Here is a 21428-nt window from a genome sequence, read left to right as displayed (position 1 = left end):
TAAATTGTAGTCATCCTAGTTCTGAGCACGTTGGCAAGAAGAAAGTAGTTAAACATCTTGCTGTGTGTGAGCAGGTCGAGGGCAGGCAGACACCATGCACCTTGACCACCTATTATGAAGCTTTTTGCTGCTGTGTCAAGTGAAAGCGAGTTAATTGGGTGAAGCTGTGGAGCATGTTAGGGGCCTGGTTGAGGGTTGCTGTCTGACAGCTGAATGTCAGCCAAAGCCAGTCAAGTGTAGCTGAGAGACAGAGACCTGTCACAAAGTTCCCGCAGACTGGAGCACAGTTAGGGAGCTGAAATATGGTTCCGTCTCACTTTCTCCCTCATTGAATCCAAGCACCTTAAAAGATTTTCCACTGTATGTGTCAACTCTTGTTCTCTAAGCTGTTTCCCAGAACTGTCCTGCATTCAAATGATTGAACAAAAGATGCTAATGTTTAGCAAAGTGAATGTAAATTCCCTCTTTTCCCCTTTTCTGCCCAAGCAGATAGACATTCAACTCAAAGGAAACTTTGAAGGTTTACATCAAACAATTATATGGCCTCCAAATTTAGCTTATAATAGAATCCTTTTCTCAAGAGAGTATAAAAATTGAAAATTTAAGCAGGAGAATAAGCAATGCGTCTTTCTCTGATACAGCAAATCTAGGTCGAGAGAACTGGGATTCCGGCCTGGGTGTCTTGTGGATGCACACTTGCCAAGATAACTGTCCTCCTGTCTTTTTGTCACAGGCTTCTTTCCTTTACTTTCAGAGCAGCCTAAGGTGAAATGCCGTAATGACACTCACCAGGTGGAGAAAGATAAACACAGAAAGGAACAGGGAGAATCCTTTTGAAACTTTGAACACTTTAGAAAGGAAAAATCAGAGAAAGTTAGAGTTAAAGAATGAAAATTAAACATTGTGAAATAACATTTTTCAGAGAGAAAAGTTTAATATCAAATCATGTCTTCCTATTGGCTTTCTCTGGAATATGGATTAGAAGCTGTGTATTCAGTCAAAAATAAGCAAATATATGGTATGGCTGTGCTCTACTGGTCACTAGTCAAGCCACTGGCTTCCCAGGTAAAGAACTCACCTGGCAATGCAGGAGATGCGGGTTTGATCCCTGGGTCGGGAAGATCCCCTGGAGAAGGCCATGGCAACCCACTCCAGAATTCTTGCCTGGAGGATTCCATGGACAGAGAAGCCTGGCAGGCTACAATCCATGGGTTGCAAAAGGGTTGGACATGACTTAGTGACTAAACAGCGGCAAGTCAAGCCACTGGTAGTACTGAAACAAACACAGATAAAATAGTCTGTGCCTCCAAGGAAGGAACACCTGATGCCAGCTCTGACCATTGTGACTTACTGTGATGGTGGAGTCATGGCTGTTGAATGTGTGGAGGACAGTTAGTGTGACTGAGGAACTAAACTTTAATTTTACATGAAATTCAATTTTAATTAATTTAAAATTAATTACATATGGTCAGTGGCTACTATAATAAAGAGCACAGGCTGAAGCACACAGCAGACTGTGATGCTGTGCTGTTATAAAAGCAGCAGAGTGGGGTGGCTGGATAACGCCAAGAAGGGGCTTGTAACCCAACTGTAGCGGGGCTGGATTCAGGGAAGGTTTGAGGGCAAGGTGATACCTGAGGTGAGTTGTGAAAACCCAATGAAGAAGTCTCCTTTTAAATAGAAAAAGCCTCCCTTTAAATAGAAAAAGCAACTTGAAGAAGAGAATCTGAGATAGGAGAAGGCAGGGCTTGCTTCAGGATCAGCGTTTTGATTAGTCTCAGGGGCAAAGGAGTCTATGGGAGATTGCCTTAACGTAATGGTAGGCTCCAAGGACTCTAGCAGGCAGGTTATCCCTGAACTCACAGAACAGGAGGTCTCACAGATAAAATTAGGATCCTCAAATCACGTGGTTTAGCAAATCAATCTAAAACACACAGCAAGTAGCAGATGGTAGGGAGGCAGCAGGGGGACAGACCCTACTCTCTGGTTCCTTGCTCGTAAGGTGTTCAAATGGCCTCTCTCTCAGCTGCATCAGCCTTCTCCACGTGAGCTTATGGGACCAACATGGAGCGCTGAGAAAGCGGGATCAGGTGACTGAAGATGCCTCGGTCCACTTATCCACACTTGTCCTGGGAAATACTCCTGGCCAGTCTCTGTAGCTTGCCACTTAGGCAGCCGGACAGCTTTGGGTTTTCTCTGTGGCTCTGGGGCAATTGGCCTGTGTTCTGTGCTTCAGTCGTGTCTGACTCTTTGCAACACTATGGACTGTAGCCCACCAGGCTCCTCTGTCAATAGGATTCTCCAGGCAAGAATACTGGAGTGGCTTGCCATTTCCTTCTTCAGGGGATCTTCCAACCCAGGGATCAAACCCACATCTCCTGTTTCTCCTGCATCGGCAGACAGATTCTTTATTGGCTGAGCCATCGGGGGCAATTTGAGGATGACATTAACCTGGAGGTGGGGCACCTTTCCCTCTTGTTTGTCTGGGAGTAGCCTGTCCTGCAGGGGACCAACTAATACCTTTTCCTATCATATAGATTCTGCCTCTTATCTCACACAACTGGCTGATTCATTCTCTATGCTTAACACTTGTTATGAGTTACATCTGTCCTATTTTTTTCTTGTCTTCAAGAGAAGTTTTGAATATTCTCAGATAATAAATAAATATACAATAAAGTAGAGGTCAAGTAGAAAAAAGAGAGAAGTCTGAAGGAATGACTTGCTTAGAAAAATTAAAAGTGCATTTGTAGACTAGACACTTGACACTTGAATAACAGATGAACAATTTTAGAAAAGAGCTTTGAAACCTTTGTCAAAATTGCTATATTGTGGCTACCCTAACCTGAGTTGCATTTCAAACAAATCAAGGCCTTTGTGAAAAAGTGGCGTGCAGGCTCTTGGGGAGTTTATGTGACTGAGGGCCTTGGGGATAGTTGAAGGATAAGTGGAGGTTTTGTGGGCAGGTGGTCAGAGGAGGTGACGAGAAGTAGAGAGAGCAGTGTAGGTCTTCTCCTCTGTGCAGGCCTATGGACTGGCTTCTGGTCTCTGAGAAAAAGATGCCTACAGGTGGAAGCTGAAAGAAATGCTTTATGACAGACAGTGTGAGACACTGGGTTCCAGTCAGAGTTACCACAGGTTTCAGAGGGAAGAGTGGGTGTAGGGCTAGTCTGTGTAAAGATGGTGCCCATATGGCCCAGTGAGTCTCTCTAATACATTGGAGGCGGGGCCTGATGGAAGGATGTCAGGCACCCAGAAACTTTTGACAGGGAGTTTGAGGTCATGTGTGATCTGGTCAGGAAAGAACTAGGGAAACGTGACTCATTACTGGGACCTTGCTTGCGTCCATGGAACAATGAGTCTAGCAAACTCTAAGTACCATTGTCCATCAAAATGTCATACTACAAAACAGCAGTTGTGTGGTTATATTGAACAAATTATAATTTAAGAACTGACTCCAAACACAGGTAGTCAAGGACAAGGTGAACTCTCTAAAGGCAGAGAATTTTGGTGTGTGATTCACTTCTGTATCCCAGTACCCTGAACCGTGTCTGACACTTTCTAGGCATTTTAGTTACTTCTTTGATTTTATTCTTTTAATAGATAGTAGATATCTATTAAAAGAATTAGTGAGTGGAGCTAATTTAGGATCCTAATATAGTGAGTGTGGGTTTAGATATGCTTTATGCTATTTGGGGGAAAGTCTATCATATGGAATTGGTCATGTAGGGAGTAGGTTCTTGAAATGGAATCCATAGCTCTATTATTTTGGAATTTTGTGGTCGCTGCATTACTCTCACAGTTCTATAAGATGTTCTCCCTAGAGATGGGTTTGGTTTGAGACTGCTGGAAATGGCCTGGTTCTATCAGAAGTAGCATTCCTGCCTATCATGTAAAGGAAATGTCATTGCCAGCTAAGTGGTTTGTTTTGGAACGTATGCCCCAGTGCTGGTTGTGATTGGAAAGCATTCCACAGATGTGAACCCCAGATCACATGATTTGTCTTACATCTGAAGGGTTCCTCTCTCACTGAGAAACAGAGAGGCCACATTCTTTTAACTCAAGATAACCAGTCCCTCCAGAAGGGCCCAGCTGGGGCACTGGTCAAAGGGTCACCAGCCCTGGGGAATATAGCATGAATCTCTTCGATGATCAGCAGGGGAATGAAGACTGTTTGCAACATTTCATGAGGAATGGCTGGGGATTTCAGGTTTGATAAAGTGGAGTAACAAAGGAGCATGGTTTAAACCAGCCCTGGAAGGGAGGGGCAGTAAAAAATGGGTTTCGATTTTTAACATGTGAATTTATTGCTAATTTTGTTGAAATATGTGACTGACAGATACCATGTTAGTGAGATTAAGGAAAACAATCTCTTTCAAACAGCTTTCAATTTTAGATGTTTCTTCCTCCTTCTGCTCTTTTTTACCTGAGGGCATGGCCAGTATTTCTACTCAGAGAAAAACATGCTGCTAAAAGGTCTAAGTTTATAGCTTCCAGATATTACTAAATTTTTGACATTGAATAAAAAAGGACTTATAACTTTAAGAGGAAATTCTTCAGTAATGAAAAAGTGGTCAGAAAACTTTTGCTTAATAGTTCCCAGAGAGAGTGTGACATGTGTGCGTTCTGACCACAGAAGTCGTAACTTGGCAGCGGGAAGTGCTGTTTGGAGGTAAATGAAGGCGCACAGGTTGTAAGTAGCCACTCCACACGAGGAGCTACGCTTGTACAGAGGTGCGAGTTACTCATGTGTGCGTGTACTTAATGTCAGATGGTGGATATGAGTTAGATAACTGGAAACGTTGAAGGAAGAAAGTGTTCTCAGCTAAATTAAAATCCGATTTTCAAAACTTGTGCAAACACTTGGTTCACAACCTCCCCTCTGAGACCTTTAACAAACCAATTACATTTCATTTTGCCCACACAGTTCAGAGTCCTAACTATACTAAACTATGGGTTTCAGTATGTATAAAATTAAGTCTTTTTCAATAAAGCAGTTTTAGTTATAAAAGTGCTGTAGATAATTGGAAAATTCAGAAGCTGCGGGAAGAAATTCCTGCAGTCTCCATACCTCACGACAAGTATCGTGTGATTTTGTGTATCTCATTTTCATGTATATGGTCTTGCTCTAGGGCGGGCAAAGGCGCAACCTGTGAGCCAATCTACTTCCATCTGTTTCTGTATAGCCTGTAAACTAAGGATGGTTTTTACGTTTTTTAATGTTTAAAAAATGAATTAAAAAAGAAGAATATTTCATGATGTGAAAATTATGGTAAATTCAAATTTCAGTTCATTAATGCAGTTTTATTGGAACATAGCCACACTAATTCATTGACATATATTATCTATAGTTGCTCTGGGGCTACAACAGCAGAGTTCAGTAGTTGTAACAGAGACATATGGCTTGCAAAGCATGAAACATTTATCTGATCCTCAATAGAAAAAGGCTTCTGACCCCTAGTCAAGCCTCAGCATTTGTCTGTGTTCTACAACTATTTGTTAATATAACCATAAATTTTATAGCCATATAATATTCCATCAGGTGTCTAAAGCTTACTTAAATGTACTTCTGTTATTGAATATCAGATTATTTCTAACTTTTGTCTGTTATTAATGTTAAGAAACTAATCATAAATGGAATTGTTGGGTCAAATAGCATTAACTATTTCAAGACAGTTGCCAAGTTATAGTCCAAATGGTTCAATCAGTTCATACATCACTAGCAATTTGTGAATGCCTGTTTTTTAATGCCTTCACTAACATCAGTTATCACAATTTTTTAAATTGAATTTTGGTTGGTAATAAACATCTCATTTCCCTTATATTTTTGATTACTATTGGCAGTTACCATTTTTCCCCATTTGTTTGTTAATCAGTTGTATTTTGACTTTTGTGAACTGCCAGTTTAAAACCTTTGATGGTGATTCAGTAGTTTTAAAGATAAAAAAAACACAGAAAGAAAATATTTTGGACTTTCAAAGCTTTTCCCTTATAATACGTACTCCAGTTTATTCCCCTTTTCTATAAATAATTAGCAGATTCTGTGATTCTCTTTCCAGAAAGAAGAAAAGATATATGTATTCATGTATGTGTTTATACTTTTTTTTTGGCTGCTCTCTGCAGCATGTGGGATCTCAGTTCCCCAACCAGGGATTGAACTCAAGCTCCCAGTAGTGGAAGCACAAAGTCCTAACCACTGGACTGCCAGGGAACTCCCTGTACTTATTTATGTATTTTTTTTTTTAATACAAATGGGTTCTTTCTCTTTATACACACACACAGACATGCGCATGCATGAGCATGCACTGTTTTGAATCTTATTTCACTTGGATGTATTTCTACATCAGTACTTACATATTTACATCAGTTTTCAAAATTGTTGTATAATGTGATTGTATCATACTTCACTTAACACTTCAGTTTCGTTTTAAAAGTGTTTTTCTAAAAGAATTCTTTGATGGATACATCTGTATGCTCATCTTGGTGAGCTTCTGTGGGTGTAGCCATAGAAGAAATGTCTAACAGTGGAGTTGCTGGATCAAAAACAGGTACAATGTAAGCTTTGTCTTCCCAAAAGTTTGCACCAGAGTACAGCCCAGCCTACGTGCTAGGAACTTGCCTGTTTCCCTCTCTTAGTAGTGGGTTGCATCAGACATCTAAATTTTTGGCTATTTTATAGGCAGAAAGTAAGCTTTCATTGTCACGTTTTGTGTTGCGTTTCTTTAATTGTGAATGAGGTTTACCTCTTTTTTATATGTTTATTGGTTATTGTATTTCTCTGTCCTCCACCAAGCAGCCAATATATATCTGAGGTGGAGGCTGTCAGTGGTTTCCTGACCTCTTTTCTCATTCTTTCTTTGTAATTGAACCTCTATTACCCAGGCCATTCAGGGGCAGGGGGAAGCTGCCCTGAAACTAAGTCAGCCACATGACTAAACTCTAGCCAATGGGGTGTAAACAAAAGTACTCTGATTTTAGGAGGTGTTTTCAAATGTAAGTGATACCTTCTCCTTTACTGTCCTTCTTTCTTCTGGCTAGAATGCAGACATAATGGCTGGAACTTGAGCAACCATTTTGGATCCTGGAGGTGGAAGCCAAATACTGAGACTGTGGAACCCAAGGTAGAAGCAGTCTGGATTCCTGGTAGCTTCATATAGCTATATTAGAGAGAAATAAACTTCTATCTTGTTAAAGCCACTGACATTTTGAGTTTCCTGTTACAGATGAATTCAGTATTAATAAATGCACTATCTGGAGCCTATTTTCTAATTAGGTTCTTCTTTTTCTTGATTTTCATAAGTTTTTTGTGATTTAAGAAAACTACCCTATGGCTATCAGCTTTTCATTTCAGTTTTGCAATGGCAATTTTCGAATAAGTTTATTTATTCAACTAATTAATTCAATTAATTAAGCATAAGTTTTTATTTATCCAATTTTTGCCCCTTTTTAATATACATGAGTGTATGGATATATTTACTTTTCACATTCTGTTTGTTTGAAAATTTTACATTCTTAAGATCCAGGGGGGGAAAATGGTCTCTCTTGAATTTTCTGGCCGTTTCTAGTATTCTGTACCATCAGGTGCATCAGAATTGCCAGGAAAGGAGCAGACTGGGAGCACAGGGTGCGAAGGAACGTAGGAAAAGAAAGAACAAAAGCCATCTGGGAAAATTCTTTGACTCTTTTTCCAACCTCAATCATGTCAGGAAATCTAAACATCCAAGAGAAGAAAATGGGAATTGTTATCTTGTCAGGCACAAGACATCTTTAAAGCAATTTAAAATTAAAGTTTAAATGTTATAGTGTAATTTAAAACTTCAGCACTGAGTGTAATCTCTGAATGTAACAACATATAAGCTTCTTTGGTGAAAGGGCTAGAACTTTGATTTTATGTAAATGTCATAAAATCTATTCATTTACTCCAGTACTGTGGATATTCAAGTGGACTATAAGAAACCATATCATCGAAAAGAGAAACATCTATTTTTAACCTCTAGTACAATCTACCTGCTTTTCTTTTCCACTTTCACAGAGATTTGTTGAGCCCTTGCTGTCTTTATGAAATAGCTCTGGATATGCATAAGCCTGAGGCTGTGTCTTCTTTGGGTGATGTGATAAGGTGGTGGCCAGGCATAAGGGGAGAAGAATCATGGATCAAGAGTCGGATCCCTTTGCACCACTTAACAAACTGTGCAGTGTGGAGCAGTGCTTGCCACTCTTGTGATCCCTGGTTCTTAGACTATAAAATTAAGAGTAGCAGTACCTTCCCCTTGAGTGGCTATGAGAGATAATGCCTATAAAGCTAAACCTAGCACAGTGCCTGACATTTATGTTCATACATGTTAGTTCAAAATTTGGAATTTATTATCACTTGAGAAGAGTAGAAAGAGAGGCGAAGGGGAGCTCCTGTATGTTATGCATTTTTTTGGTATATTATTTCATAATCCTTGTTAACAGCTCCATGAAGGATTAGTCTTCATACATAATGGATAAGATGCAGGCTCACACAGGCTAAGAAACATGTCTTAGATCACATAGTGAGTACATGGCAGACTCAGAACCTGAGGCCTCTTCAGCTTCAAAGCCTGAATTCTTTCCCGTGCACTCTGCTACTTCTAATTGCGACATAATCTGTATATACGTGAAATAACCAAATACAAAATATAAAACCAAAATCATGAAATAATAACATGAGTGGTTTGTTTATTCATTCATCAGTTGGAAATCTTGTTTCCAGATACTCTTCTAAGTGCTAGGAATACAAAGCCATGATTCCATTACCCTAGGTGCTCATAGTTTTCTGGGTGATGAATGAAGTAAGTGAAAACAGAAAAATGTTCACAAAGGAATGCCAACATGTGATTGAATGTAGCAGCTCACTGCAGTTGGGGAAGTGTGTGGCAATGAGCTGAAAAGGGGTTACAAAGAGGGGAACCTTGGCAGAGTCTGAAAGGTAGAGAAGGCACACTCATCCCACAAAGGAGAGAGGTGTATACCAGACAGTGAACAGACTGGAGGCAGGTGTGAGCTATGGAACATCTTATTTCCTGACTCACAAGTCCATGTAAAGTGAAGTGAAGTGAAAGTCGCTCACTCGTGTCCAACTCTTTGCGACCGCATGGATGGAATTCTCTAGGCCAGAATACTGGAGTGGGTAGCCTATCCCTTCTCCAGCAGATCTTCCCGACCCAGGAATTGAACTGGGGTCTCCTGCATTGCAGATGGATTCCTTACCAATTGAGCTATCAGGGAAGCCTCAAGCCTGTGTAATAATCTGCAAGTCCATGTAAGCAGATTACAGAGTACAAGTGAGGAAATGCTAGACGAGCAGGGTAGGGCAGCAGTGTGCTTGTGAACCAGGCTGCAAACAACTGCATGTCACATGGCAAAGAGCATGCTTGTAAGGAAGGCATAATCCAATTAATCTACCACATTAGCCAAGTCGTTGAGGCTGAAACTGAACCAGACTGACTTAAGAACTCTGGCTTTCGAACGAATGTGAAATGTCTGCTTGAGGAGTAAATTGCTGTGATGTGAATCGAGTTGGCTATTAGTATCTTCTCCCTCTCTTTTCTGATTTGTTTCTCCCTCTATGATTGCCCTTTCTTTTTCATCTCTAGGTGTCTAAACTTCTCAGATTGTGTTCCCTCTCTCTCTGGAGACTCTTTTACAGGGCTCTGCTGACTCACATATCCCCACCTAGCCTATCTTGTTAGTGAACTGAAGATGAAACTGGTCTGGACTGAGGTTTTATTTATTTATTTTTTTTTGTACTAAGGTTTTAATAACTTATGGAGGGAGGAATGTGTAAAATATTTCTACAGGTTTGGTATTGGTAACTCAAAGTTATAATTGATGGCTTCAAGGAATAAATATTTAATGATGTGCTAGCAGGGATATATATATATATATGTGTGTGTGTGTATGTTTATATACACACACATATATATATATAGCAGGTATATGTGTGTAGCTATATTTATCAGGTATATGTATATGTGTGTGTGGTTGAATGAATAAACAGATAGATAGACAGATATCTGAGGTGCATAACTAAGCATTGCACAAGAGAAAACTGTACCCGTAAGTATTGTCAACTCTGACTGTATAAACTGTAGTATCCTATGAGGCCTAATGGCCAAAGTGGAAAATAGGTAAAATTTGGTTAACTAACTTGAAGCATTCGGAAGGAAGAAAATTCTGTGTTCTGATTACTAAGACTCTAGTGATAAGAACGTATTAGGAGCTAAAGTAGAAATGGCAAGGGAGCCTCTTCATAAGGCCCTCTTGTGGGTACTTTGATTCCTTCATCAGTTTATGTAGAGCTGCGTACTCTACTTAAAATCAGTCAATAATTTACAGAGCTTAAAACATCATCATGGAGGTCGAAGTAATAAAAAATGTATCACAGAATTTAATTGAATGTAGCCACATCGTCTAAACTATGGTTAATTTTATTATCTGTTTGGCTTTTTTAAAGAATCATCTGCAGTATGTATTCCTTGCCCTTAAGAGTGGCCCATCTATATCCTCTCAAAATCTGAAGAATTATGTTTAGGAACTCTGATTATGGGTTAATGGTATTCACAAAACTTAGGTGTTAACCTTATGCCACACATTATCATGGGTTGCAATCATGGTGGACATGCAGCACTTCAGAGCTAGAAAGAGTCCTGTTGTTCAGTTACTAAGTCATATCCAACTCTTGCAACCCCATGAATTGCAGCACTCCTAGCTTCCCTGTCCTTCACTATCTCCTGGAGCTGGCTCAGACTCTTGTCCATTGAGTCAGTAATGCCATCCAACCATCTCATCCTCTCTTGCCCCCTTCTCCTCCTGTCCTCAGTCTTCCCCAGCATTTGGGTTTCTTTCTGTGAGTCAGCTCTTTGCACCAGGTGGCCAAAGTATTGGAGCTTCAGCTTCAGCATCAGTCCTTCCAATGAATATTCAGGGTTGATTTCCTTTAAGATTGACTGCTTTGATTTCCTTGCAGTCTAAGGGACTCTCAGAAGTCTTCTCCTGCACCACAGTTCAAAAGCATCAATTCTTTGATGCTAGGCCTTCTTTATGGTTCAACTCTCACGTCCATACATGATACTCTGGACCTTTGTTGGCAAAGTGATGTCCCTGTTTTTTAATACTTTGTCTAGGTTTGTCATAGTTTTTCTTCCAAGGAGCAAGTGTCTTTTAATTTCATGGCTGCAGTCACCATCCATCATGATTTTGGAGCCCAAGAAAATAAAATCTGTCACTGTTTCCACTCCATCCGCCGCCCCCCCTCCCCCGACACCTATTTGCCATGAAGTAATGGGACCAGATGCCATGATCTTAGTTTTTTGGATGTTGTATTTTAAGTCATCTTTCTCCCTCTCCCCTTTCACTCTCATTAAGAGAGCTCTTTAGTTCCTCTTCACTTTCTGCCATTAGAGTGGTATCATCTGCTTTTCATTGTTTTAGGCAAAGGAAGTGAGACCTAGGAGTACTAATTCACTCACCTAAATGACACAGCTGAATTGTAACAGAACTGGGAGGGAAAAATATAGTCTTCTGATCTCTAGTCCAATACTCCATTCACCATACTATTTGCCTGGCATAATCTCCTTGCAATACTATTCAGGCTTACTAAATTAAATCACTCCTCATTTTTTATACTACTGGATTCTGGAAGACTTAACTTTATCGTAAATGCTGCACGGGAGACAGATGGCTTAGAGACAGTCATTGTTTTAGAAGCCTTGGTCTGCAAAGTGACTTTGATATATAGACAGTTTAGTCATTATCTTATTATTACACTAGTGCTGTATTTATTTTTATTGTTAAAAAACACCCTTAGAAAATGGAGATATTAAAGTCTTGAAAAATGGTTAATGGACATGTCTAATTACTATATTTCATAAGATTTTTAAAATACAGAAATTTAGTAGACATATTTTGTATTGTGAATATATATTTTAACTGATGGACTATAACAGCTCAAATAGAATCATTTACAGCTTGTTAAGTAAATAAAAGTGCCTCCATAAAGATTCACATGACACCTAGCTTTTATTTCAGGTAGCTAATTTCCTTTTAAAAAATTGCCTAAATTTTGATTTACATGAGAGACTATTAGAACACCTCAGCAGTTTAAAAAGTAGCTTAAATGACCACAGATTTAAAATATAATATCACATGGTGAATATTAACTTTTAATGGTCTCTGATAAAAAGTTATTTAACTGTCTCTTACTTTCTGTGTTATATTAAAAGTGTTATATTTCTGAATATTATTTACAACATATTTACTTGTTACTTTAACATCATATTTTCAAATCAAGATCTCACCAGAATTTTTGCGAGTTTGTTTTTAAGCTCTTAAGTGACTTAAAATCAAATTTTATTGTATTTCACAGAAAAGATTATTTTCTAGCAGTGCATGCAGTATAGCAAATGACCTCAGTAACAGAAAAACAATTATTTTCATTTACACAAAAGTAATTCTGTTTACTTGATGGAGGGTTTGTCTTTCAAGGGGTGCAAATCTTCGAAGAAATCTCTTCTTTTTTTCCATTAAAAAAATCTTAATTGGAGGATAATTGCTTTACAATATCGTGTTGGTTTTTGCCATACCACAGCATGAATCAGCCATAAATATATATGTGTCCCCTCCCTCTTGACCCTCCTCCGACTGTCACCCCATCCCACCCCTCTCGGTTGTCACAGAGTACCGGATAGAGGTGCAGGCCTAGGGACAGGCTTGTGGACACAGCAGGGGAATGAGAGGGTGGGGCAAATTGAGAGAGTAGTCTTGAAGCATATGCATTACCATATGTAAGAGAGATAGCCAGTGGGATTTGCTGTATGATACAGAAACCTCTTCTTCTTAATGTTGTTTCCCATGCTTAGGAGGTATTATTTCTTTAGTGTTTCAAATCAGAATCTCAGGTACACAAAAAGTGAGACTTTGGTTTGAAATACCAAAGACATACTCAATACCCCATTTCAAGGTTATTTGGTCAAAAAATGTATATTAGAAATAAAAAACACTTTCAGGCAACATGGTGGAAAATAGACATAAGAAAAAGTAAGACAAGAAAAAGTAGAAGAGGTGCCCCTTTGTAGAGTTTAAAATCCACTGAATGTATTAAGGGGAAGTGAGCAGTTAAAGACCTTTCCTAAAGGATAACCTTCCTCATGTGTAAGGTGTTAGGTCAATGGACTCATAAGAACAGAAAAGGAAATTTCAAGTACAGAATATGGATTTGAGTAAGATATATCTAACAGGAGCGGTTGATCCATTTGGCACAGTTACCTTTCTCTAGTCTAAAGCATCAAGAAGGAGATTTTCTCAGAGAGTAGCTGAGCTTCCTTGGTCTGATTCTGCACATATACAGTTTTCTTAAACCAGAACCTGAAGTATAAAGATGTAACAAGAAACTTGTGAAGGCTTGCCTGCCAATACTCTTTGATCATAATAAATAGTACGATTGCTCTGAGTTTTATTATGAAGAGAATCAGCCCCACCATCTCCTGCTCTTCCATTGTCCCTCTTACCCCCAGGTCTGGCAGAATCAGTTAGCAGATGGCATTGCAGTCTTTACAGCAGCAAAATCGATCAAGTAATAATGCTGCCAATTCAGATGCAGGGCTAAAAAAAAATCACCAAAGATGGTTCTAGCAGCAGGAAAAGTGCAGCAATCTATACCTCCAGCCTCTGATGTAATGAGATGCCTCTGTTCTGGTTCTGAACTGATCTAGTCACCCATTAGGGTTGTGCAAGTGAAATCTCATCAGCACTTCTAAGCAGGGTCAACATATGACCTTGGGAGTTCTTTTCTTTCAGCAAGGATAAGCTAAATCCTCTCCTTCATAAAGCCATTTGAGTGGCCATTTTAGGTGGGTTTGTTTTTTGTTTTTTTTTCTTTTTAACTTCCAGCAGAAAAAGAGATGATTTCCGTCAGCTGTAGGCTTGCAGTGGAGAATCAAGAAATCAAAAGAACGGAGATCAAAGAAAATTGCTGAACTAGGTGTTAGATGCAGCCATTGATTTTTCTCCAGTTGTAGTTTTAAAAAAAATCCACAAAAATGGTAACGCATACAACAGTTGAATTTCTAATATATTTCTGAAGCCAGAGATTGCTTCCTTCACGCTTTCACATGTAGAAGCGGTTTTGTATAACATGACATAATAAAGCAGATCCTTAGCATTCATGCTATTTTGTTGTCAAAACCTTAAGAGAATCTACCAAAGAGATGTTTTGTTATTAAAACCTCTGCAATATAAATGTGTTTTTTAATGGAGACACTTAGGACTTGACTTATTATTTCAGCAACATTTATTTACTGGGAATCTGGAAAATTCTGACATACAATTGATTACTATTTTTCTCCTATCTATAAATGCCATAAGGTAATACCTATCTGCTTTACTGGTAAGACTTCATTTATGTTAAGGGTTAACTACTGTTTACTGTTGTTACTTAAGACTTAAATGTATAGCTTCAACAAAATATTAATTATGTTTTTAAGTATTTCATGAGTGTGTGGGTTTCTTAAGTTTGATTTCCAACAATTTCTGGGTAGCAGTAATGTTTTAAAATATGTCACAAACTGTTTTCATGTTGCATTCCCATATCTTGGTATATGATTTCCAAATGCTTATAATAGAACAGTCATTAAAATAGGGTGGTGACATTATTATTAAAGGTAAAGACAAATAGTTCATTTCATTGGCATTTTATATGTTGGTATGCTATTTTCTATAGGGTGCAAGGATTGACTTGTTTTTCTTTGTACTGTATTGTTCAATTAAATAAGTCAGGCTGATAACTTAAACACACAAATATTCATAGTTATGAATTTTCTAAGCAGTCTAATCTCCCAATTATATAGCATATATTATAGAGGGCTTCCCAGGTGACTTAGTGGTGAAGAATCCGCCTGCCAATGCAGGAGAAGCAGGTTTGATCCCTGGATCAGGAAGATCCCCTGGAGGAGGAAAGGGCAACCCACTCCAGTGTTCTTGCCTGGAAAATCCCATGGACAGAGGAGCCTGGTGGGCTACAGTCCAGAGGGTTGCAGAGAGTCAGACACGACTGAACGACTGAGCACACACACACACATATAGCATAATGAAATAAACATTATTGTTAGAGTTGGTTTCTGTAATTTGCCAGTGGATGGAAGAAGAGGCAAAAATGCCTGCTTGTACTGACTTTTTGATTCAATAACTTGATAAAAGTTTTCTACAAAGTTTTAGTGTTTAGCCCAATTCCTGATGTCCTGGCAAGTTTTTGATGTAGAACAAATGAGGTTCAATCACAACTTGGAAAATAATTTAATATTTATGTATTATCATATAGATTATTTAAATTGCCGTTTCCACCCCATTTCATATTATGATTCTTGGTCCACTTCTCTGTTTATGGGTTTAGACTCTGTTGGAGTTTTCAAGTCTATGTTTATTGTTCTCTCCTTTTTGTATCATAGACAGGATCACGAGACCACTCAAATCTCTCCATTCCTTCGAGAGCTGCTCTTCCTGCTGACACAACTGATGTTGGGGATTTTTTGCCGTTGAAAGCTGAACTTGACACAACTTACACTTTCTTAAAGGAAACACTTATAAATTCTGTGCCCCTGGCATCATCATCTAACTCGTCTCCAGTGACAATGTCTGCTACTGCCAAGCGACCAGCTCAGATTGGTTTATGACTTTATGAAATAAAAAGCATGCAGGAAGAGTTAACAGTACAATTAAAATTGTTTTGATGGGGGATTTTCTTATCAGTTGAATTTTGTTTCAGCTCAAGTGGCCGTGGGTTTTTAAAAATTGTGTGATATCTTGATGTGTTCAGGTATCTATGTCTCCTCGAATAATGAAATAACCAACTTTTTTTCCCCTCTAAGTTTTATTTATTATCACAGTTACTCATTTTTATGTAACATATTTTTAAATGTTAAAGAATGACACATTTTAGGTAATTTCCTTCAGACTTAAAAAAATCAATAAGCCATTTTAGTCTCTATCTATCAAAGTTGTTTCATACTTGTCTATTTTAAAGCAGGACTGCAATACTTTAATAGGATTGAGAGAGCTATTTGAAATGTATGCCAATGATTCCTGTCATTTCATGGCAGCCCTGCCATGGTTCACTGAGCCCCCTCTTCTCTCTTGTCAGCTCAACTGAAGACAAGCATTTAGTTGCAAACTTTAAGCAGGTTGTGCAAAACAGAAATGATGTGACTGCTTCTCCTCCTGCACAATAATGTCACTCCTGGTCAATGTGAGAAGGTCAGGTTGCTCCTTGTAAAGCTACATGATACCACTTGCCCATTTGAACAAGTTAACTGCTGCATCTGGTCCCTGCAGGCATTGAAAACGCCTCCTTTTTAGCAAGCCTGCTTGTGATAAGAAAGTCGAGCAGTTGTGCTGGGAAGATGTCTGTGGTGCGTTTAGGCACTTTTTAAGGACAGTTCCCACACCAGTACAGCAGGTAACGTATTTAGTATAAGCTGAAAAACTTCAAGGTAATGGCTGTTTTGACCTTCAAAATAGACTCCTTTTTTGTTTGTGTGGTTGGTAGGACCCAAGAGTGACGCCCATCTTTGATGCTGACAGAATTTAAAACAAGGCCATTGCCCTGCATTTTCTGCCTTGTAGCACACAAAAGTAAAATTGTATGTCAGGCCGAGATGTCGGGGAGCTGACAAGATGCCCCAGTGACATTTCAGCTAGAAAGAGCAAGTGTCTTGCAACCAAGTGGTCAAATATCAAATAATAGGTCAAGCAAGAAGGAGCTGAGTTCTAACCACAAAGAGGTTTCTGGGAACTTACTTGACAAGCTTTTGGGTGCTTTGTGGCTTGACAAAGTGATGTTCTGTTGGGTATCGCTAGACAGACTGTTCTTTATCGCCTTCAGAAGATCAGACATTGACATTGATTAAACTCTTTAACCCTTAAAGGTTAAATCCTTGCAGTTTGCATCATAGTAAGTGAAGAACAAAAGGCTATTTGTAATACGTTATTTGTTTTTGTTTTAATCATTTAACTCCCCAGTGATATTAACTTCTGATGTGAGCTGTACTTTCTGACGAGTTTTGATACAAAAATCCATATTTTATATTATGTTTCATTATGGAGTTTCATTATAGATACATTAGAAAATAACAGTATGTATTATGGAATCTATATTGTCTTAACTTTACAGTGACATTTGATTCAAATATACCCAATTTTTAAGAATTTATTAATTGGCCTTGGTAAATAAAATTGGTGTACTATTTACGTATTAGCCAAATCAACCAAGTGATTTACTCCATCTGAGATAACACAGCACTATGGCTGTCATGCTGTGTATTCTCATAGTGCTGGGCTGATATAATAAGCTTAATATAAATCTTTAGAAAGCTATTTCTATGAAGTAAAATTACATCTTTAACCAAATTTCTCTTAATTCTTTCCTTGGAGTTCTTTTTATTAACCATTCTGGGTTTTTAATATTAAAGAACATTCCCTGTTTAATGTACTATAACATGTATGAAATTCAACTTGCAAATTTATTAAAACACAGAAAATGCTGTTGTTTCTATACAGATCATAGAATAATTTCTGCATGTTTCAAAGTACTTTCTTTTGCCGTTCCATATAGTAATTAAGATATTGGCAATATAGGTATAAAATATGATTCATATGACATCATTGAGCTTCCAATTCTCACATTGTAGAAAAACAATGTCACCTTACATCACATATATGTCTTGCGTGTGTATGTTTGTGTTAAATCTGTTTCCATATCCTAGTAATTAAAGGGGAAGGAGCACCTTTGTAAATTTTGCCTTGGACAGACCTTGGTCTTCTTGCCTTAATTTTACAGTCTGTTAATGGGATAACACCAGAAATAAATGTATATGTCTCTCCATCTATGTGAGTATCTGATTTTATAGATAAACTTTATATAATTAATTCTGAACCATAAATTCAAAAAGATTATTAAATCAAATCAAAGCATGTCACATTTATATCCAACTAGATGCTAAAGGCCATAGAGACTGAAGGATGAGCCTTCTGAGCAATCATTAGTATTCACTACCAAATATAGTAATTTTTATACCATATGCTTTTTTCCCCAGAAGTCAGACCCAGCAGGAGGAGAAGATTTAATGACATATCCTATGGAGATCTGAGAAACTCTAGACTGCTTCCGAGCACCTCAGTGACCAATCGCTGCATATTTGAGATCTGTGTTGTGTTGACGAGGATGGTTGCTCTATCAGCTTCTTTACTTCCTTAAGAATGATGTATAAAATAGACTTTTCTCAGGAGGACAACTTCAAATATTTTTGGAAGGGAAGAGAATTTTACTTTACCCTTTAGTATGTAGATTTTCTTACCTTCTGTGATCTAGAAAAATACTGTATCATCCATCACTATCAAAGGGATTCTTAAAGTTATTGTTTTGGCACCTAAATCATGCTTACTTATTGAGATTTTTTGCCAGAATGTTTAACATAAACATTTTAGACTGATGTAATATGAATGCAAAGAGGTGTACGAAATTGAGAGAATTGCCAGAAAGTGAAATTTGCTCAGTCGTGTCCGACTCTTTGCGACCCCATGGACTGTAGTCCATGGAATTCTCCAGGCCAGAATACTGGAGTAGGTAGCCTTTCCCTTCTCCAGGGGATCTTCCCAACCCAGGAATTGAACTGGGGTCTCCTGCATTGCAGGCGGATTCTTTACCAACTCAGTTATCAGGGAAGCCAATTCAGATAACTGCCAATTCAGTGATGATTTAAAGACAAAGGTAAATATCCTCTTAAATAGTAGAATGATAACTTTACCAAATGTCTAACTTTACTAAACTTGGCAACACTATTTATTTCACATTTATAACATCTGTTATCAAGTGCTCAATGAGAGCATTACTATTTTCATGTTACTTTATTTACCAGTTAGAGGTGACTTCCCTGGCAATCCAGTAGTTAAGATCCTGCACTTCCACTGCAGGAGGTGTGAGTTTGATCCTTGGTTAGGGAGCTAAGATACCCGCCCCCCAAAAAAAAGTATATTTACAAGTTATATCTGAATTCATTCTATAGACAATACTGAACAATGGTAAGTCGATCTTACTTTACTATGCACTTTTTATACACTAGTTTTTTAATATAAAAAATGGAAAGTAACATATTTGTTGAGCAACTATTCTATGCCAGCTATTATAGCAAAACTCTAATGTTCTGGGTATTTCCATTACCATCTTATAGATGAATAACTTAGCATCTAAAATGTTAAGCATTTGACTACCTAAGATCACACAGAACCTAGTAATTACTAAGTCCAGAGCTATAACTCCAAAGCCCACGTTACTTCTACTTTGCCAGGCCTGACTTCAAGAAATAATTAGCAGTTTTTAAAAAGGGCAAAATTTAAAAAAAAATTTCATGACTAGTTAGGAATAATTTTCAGAAGTGTGTTTTGGTATGAAATCTAGATCATTTATCCATTGATTGGATAAAACACACCCCTCCCTCTGTATGACTAGTAATGTGAAGAATAGTAACCTTTATCCTTACCTTTCAAAGGACCCAGCACCATTTATTTTGTTTTCTAGTGTCTCTAACTTGGGCTCAGAGACTGCACAAATGCTCTTAGGACAGACCCTCAGTTGAAAGCTATTGATGGTAAGCCAGCCTGACCAAGCTATAACTTTCCAGTGGAAAATAATAGCATATGCTGAGTAAAGCTGATCAAGAAAGCATTAACTTGTATATCTCCTAGGATGGAGATGGAGATTTTAAAAGATGTTTTTTGAACTGATGTCATAGACTGAATAATGACCCCAAAGATATCCCTGTCTAATCCCTAGAACCGTAACTTACATGGTAACAGGGACTTTGTGGGTGTGATTAAGTTAAGGATCTTGAGATGGGGAGATAATCTTGGATAAGCTGGTAATGCACTCACAAATATCCTTGTGGGAGAGGGAGCCAGAAGCTGATTTGACTACAGACAGGAAAAGGTGATGTGATAATGGAAGCAGAGATTCAGGGGATGCCCTTTTAAGGTGAAGGATGCGGCTGTGGGCTGAGGATACAGGTGCTGCTAGAAGCTAACATAGGCCAAGAAACAGACTCACCTGCCAAGGATCTAGAAAGGTAAGAGAATAAACCTGTGTTGTTTAATGCCACAGTTGTAGCCCACCAGGCTCTTCTGTCCATAGAATTCTCCAGGCAAGAATACTGGAGTGGGCAGCCATTCCCTTCTCCAGGGGATCTTGCTGACCCAGAAATCAAGCCTGGGTCTTATGCATTGCAGGAGGATTCTTTATCGTCTGAGCCATTAGGGAAGCCTTTTCAGCCACAAGTTGGTAGTAATTTGTTACAGCAGCCATGGGAAACTAAAACAACCAGTAAACTTTAATGTTTTTTGAAAAGATTCATGCATTGATCTTTTAATATTTTCTAACGAAAATAATTTCTTCTTTTAAATTATTCTGATCAGTTGCTTTCATAATTGAAATTCACATATTTTTAGGTTTCCATTTTATATTCCTGGCTTCTGAATACAATAAACAGTGATTGTCTAGCTGGGACATTTAGTCACTTTTCTATTGCCATCATTTTTGATAGTTTTTAAATTAACTTGTGACTTCAGTATGTATTTTAATGTTCATAGCTTTAAAAAGGTATCATGTTTTAAAAGGTATGAGGGTCTATTGTTTTAATTTGGTTCCCTTTTTGTTGACATATTTCTATAGCTTTTTTACAAAAGAAATTCAAACTTGAAAAACTTTATGTTAATCATAGCTTAAAATAATGATTCAGAATTTATAAATCATATCTTAAATGCACCAGAGCATTTTATCTTTACCGTTTACCCATGAGTTCAACTTATGTCCCTAGTCATTTATCCATTTTTTTAATTACAATTGAAGTGAAAAAAATTTTAATAATTTCCACACAATGAAATCTTCAAAAAATTTTATTGTATAATATTTGAATATATTTTGTCTTCACTTTGCTGAAATCAAGTAGTTTAAAAAAATGGTATCGTTCAGTGAGAACAACTTGAAATGATTATGTTCAATATAATGCAACCTAAACTACTGAAAGCTTAAACCTAGAGTGTTAAATATTTCAAATACAGCAAAAGCAAGCAAACAAACAGAACCACCTCTGGTTTTGTAAGGAATACATCCATCCCTCCTGGTTAAGTGAGACATAAATATGTACATTTTACATATTGGTGGAAGAGCTCCATCTTTTCTCAAGAACCTTGGTAGTTGTATAACGTCTCTTTTCTAGCCATGGAATGTGTTGATTGGCACACCCAGGGTATCAGATGTCCTATGAGTTCATACCTTGGGTGCTTTCATATTTTCTCTGAACTATTCCCTGCATGAGCCTTTCCGGTTTGTTTGTTTCAAATCAAACTGACTCACAAACAAGTCT

General features: G+C 38.0%; 1 protein-coding gene across 9 annotated transcripts in view; it reads left to right on the top strand.

Moving 5' to 3' along the window:
• The window catches only part of CCDC171 (coiled-coil domain containing 171), a 341501-nt gene extending 323605 nt beyond the window's left edge, over window positions 1-17896 (top strand). For 8 of the 9 annotated variants that reach the window (XM_070794512.1, XM_070794515.1, XM_070794516.1 and 5 more), the window contains one exon: window positions 15465-17896. In XM_070794512.1, coding sequence (XP_070650613.1) covers window positions 15465-15689 — 225 coding nt within the window. In that variant the 3' untranslated portion in view covers window positions 15690-17896. Of the gene's footprint in view, window positions 1-7035; window positions 7119-15464 lie in introns of all 9 variants that reach the window. The other variant, XR_011568027.1, reaches the window with a different exon arrangement.
• The last annotated feature ends 3532 nt before the right edge of the window (window positions 17897-21428 follow it).

The sequence above is a fragment of the Bos indicus genome, chromosome 8 (assembly GCF_029378745.1).
Source record: "Bos indicus isolate NIAB-ARS_2022 breed Sahiwal x Tharparkar chromosome 8, NIAB-ARS_B.indTharparkar_mat_pri_1.0, whole genome shotgun sequence".
Taxonomy (NCBI): Eukaryota; Metazoa; Chordata; class Mammalia; order Artiodactyla; family Bovidae; genus Bos; species Bos indicus.
This window is presented reverse-complemented; position numbering and strand designations above follow the sequence as displayed.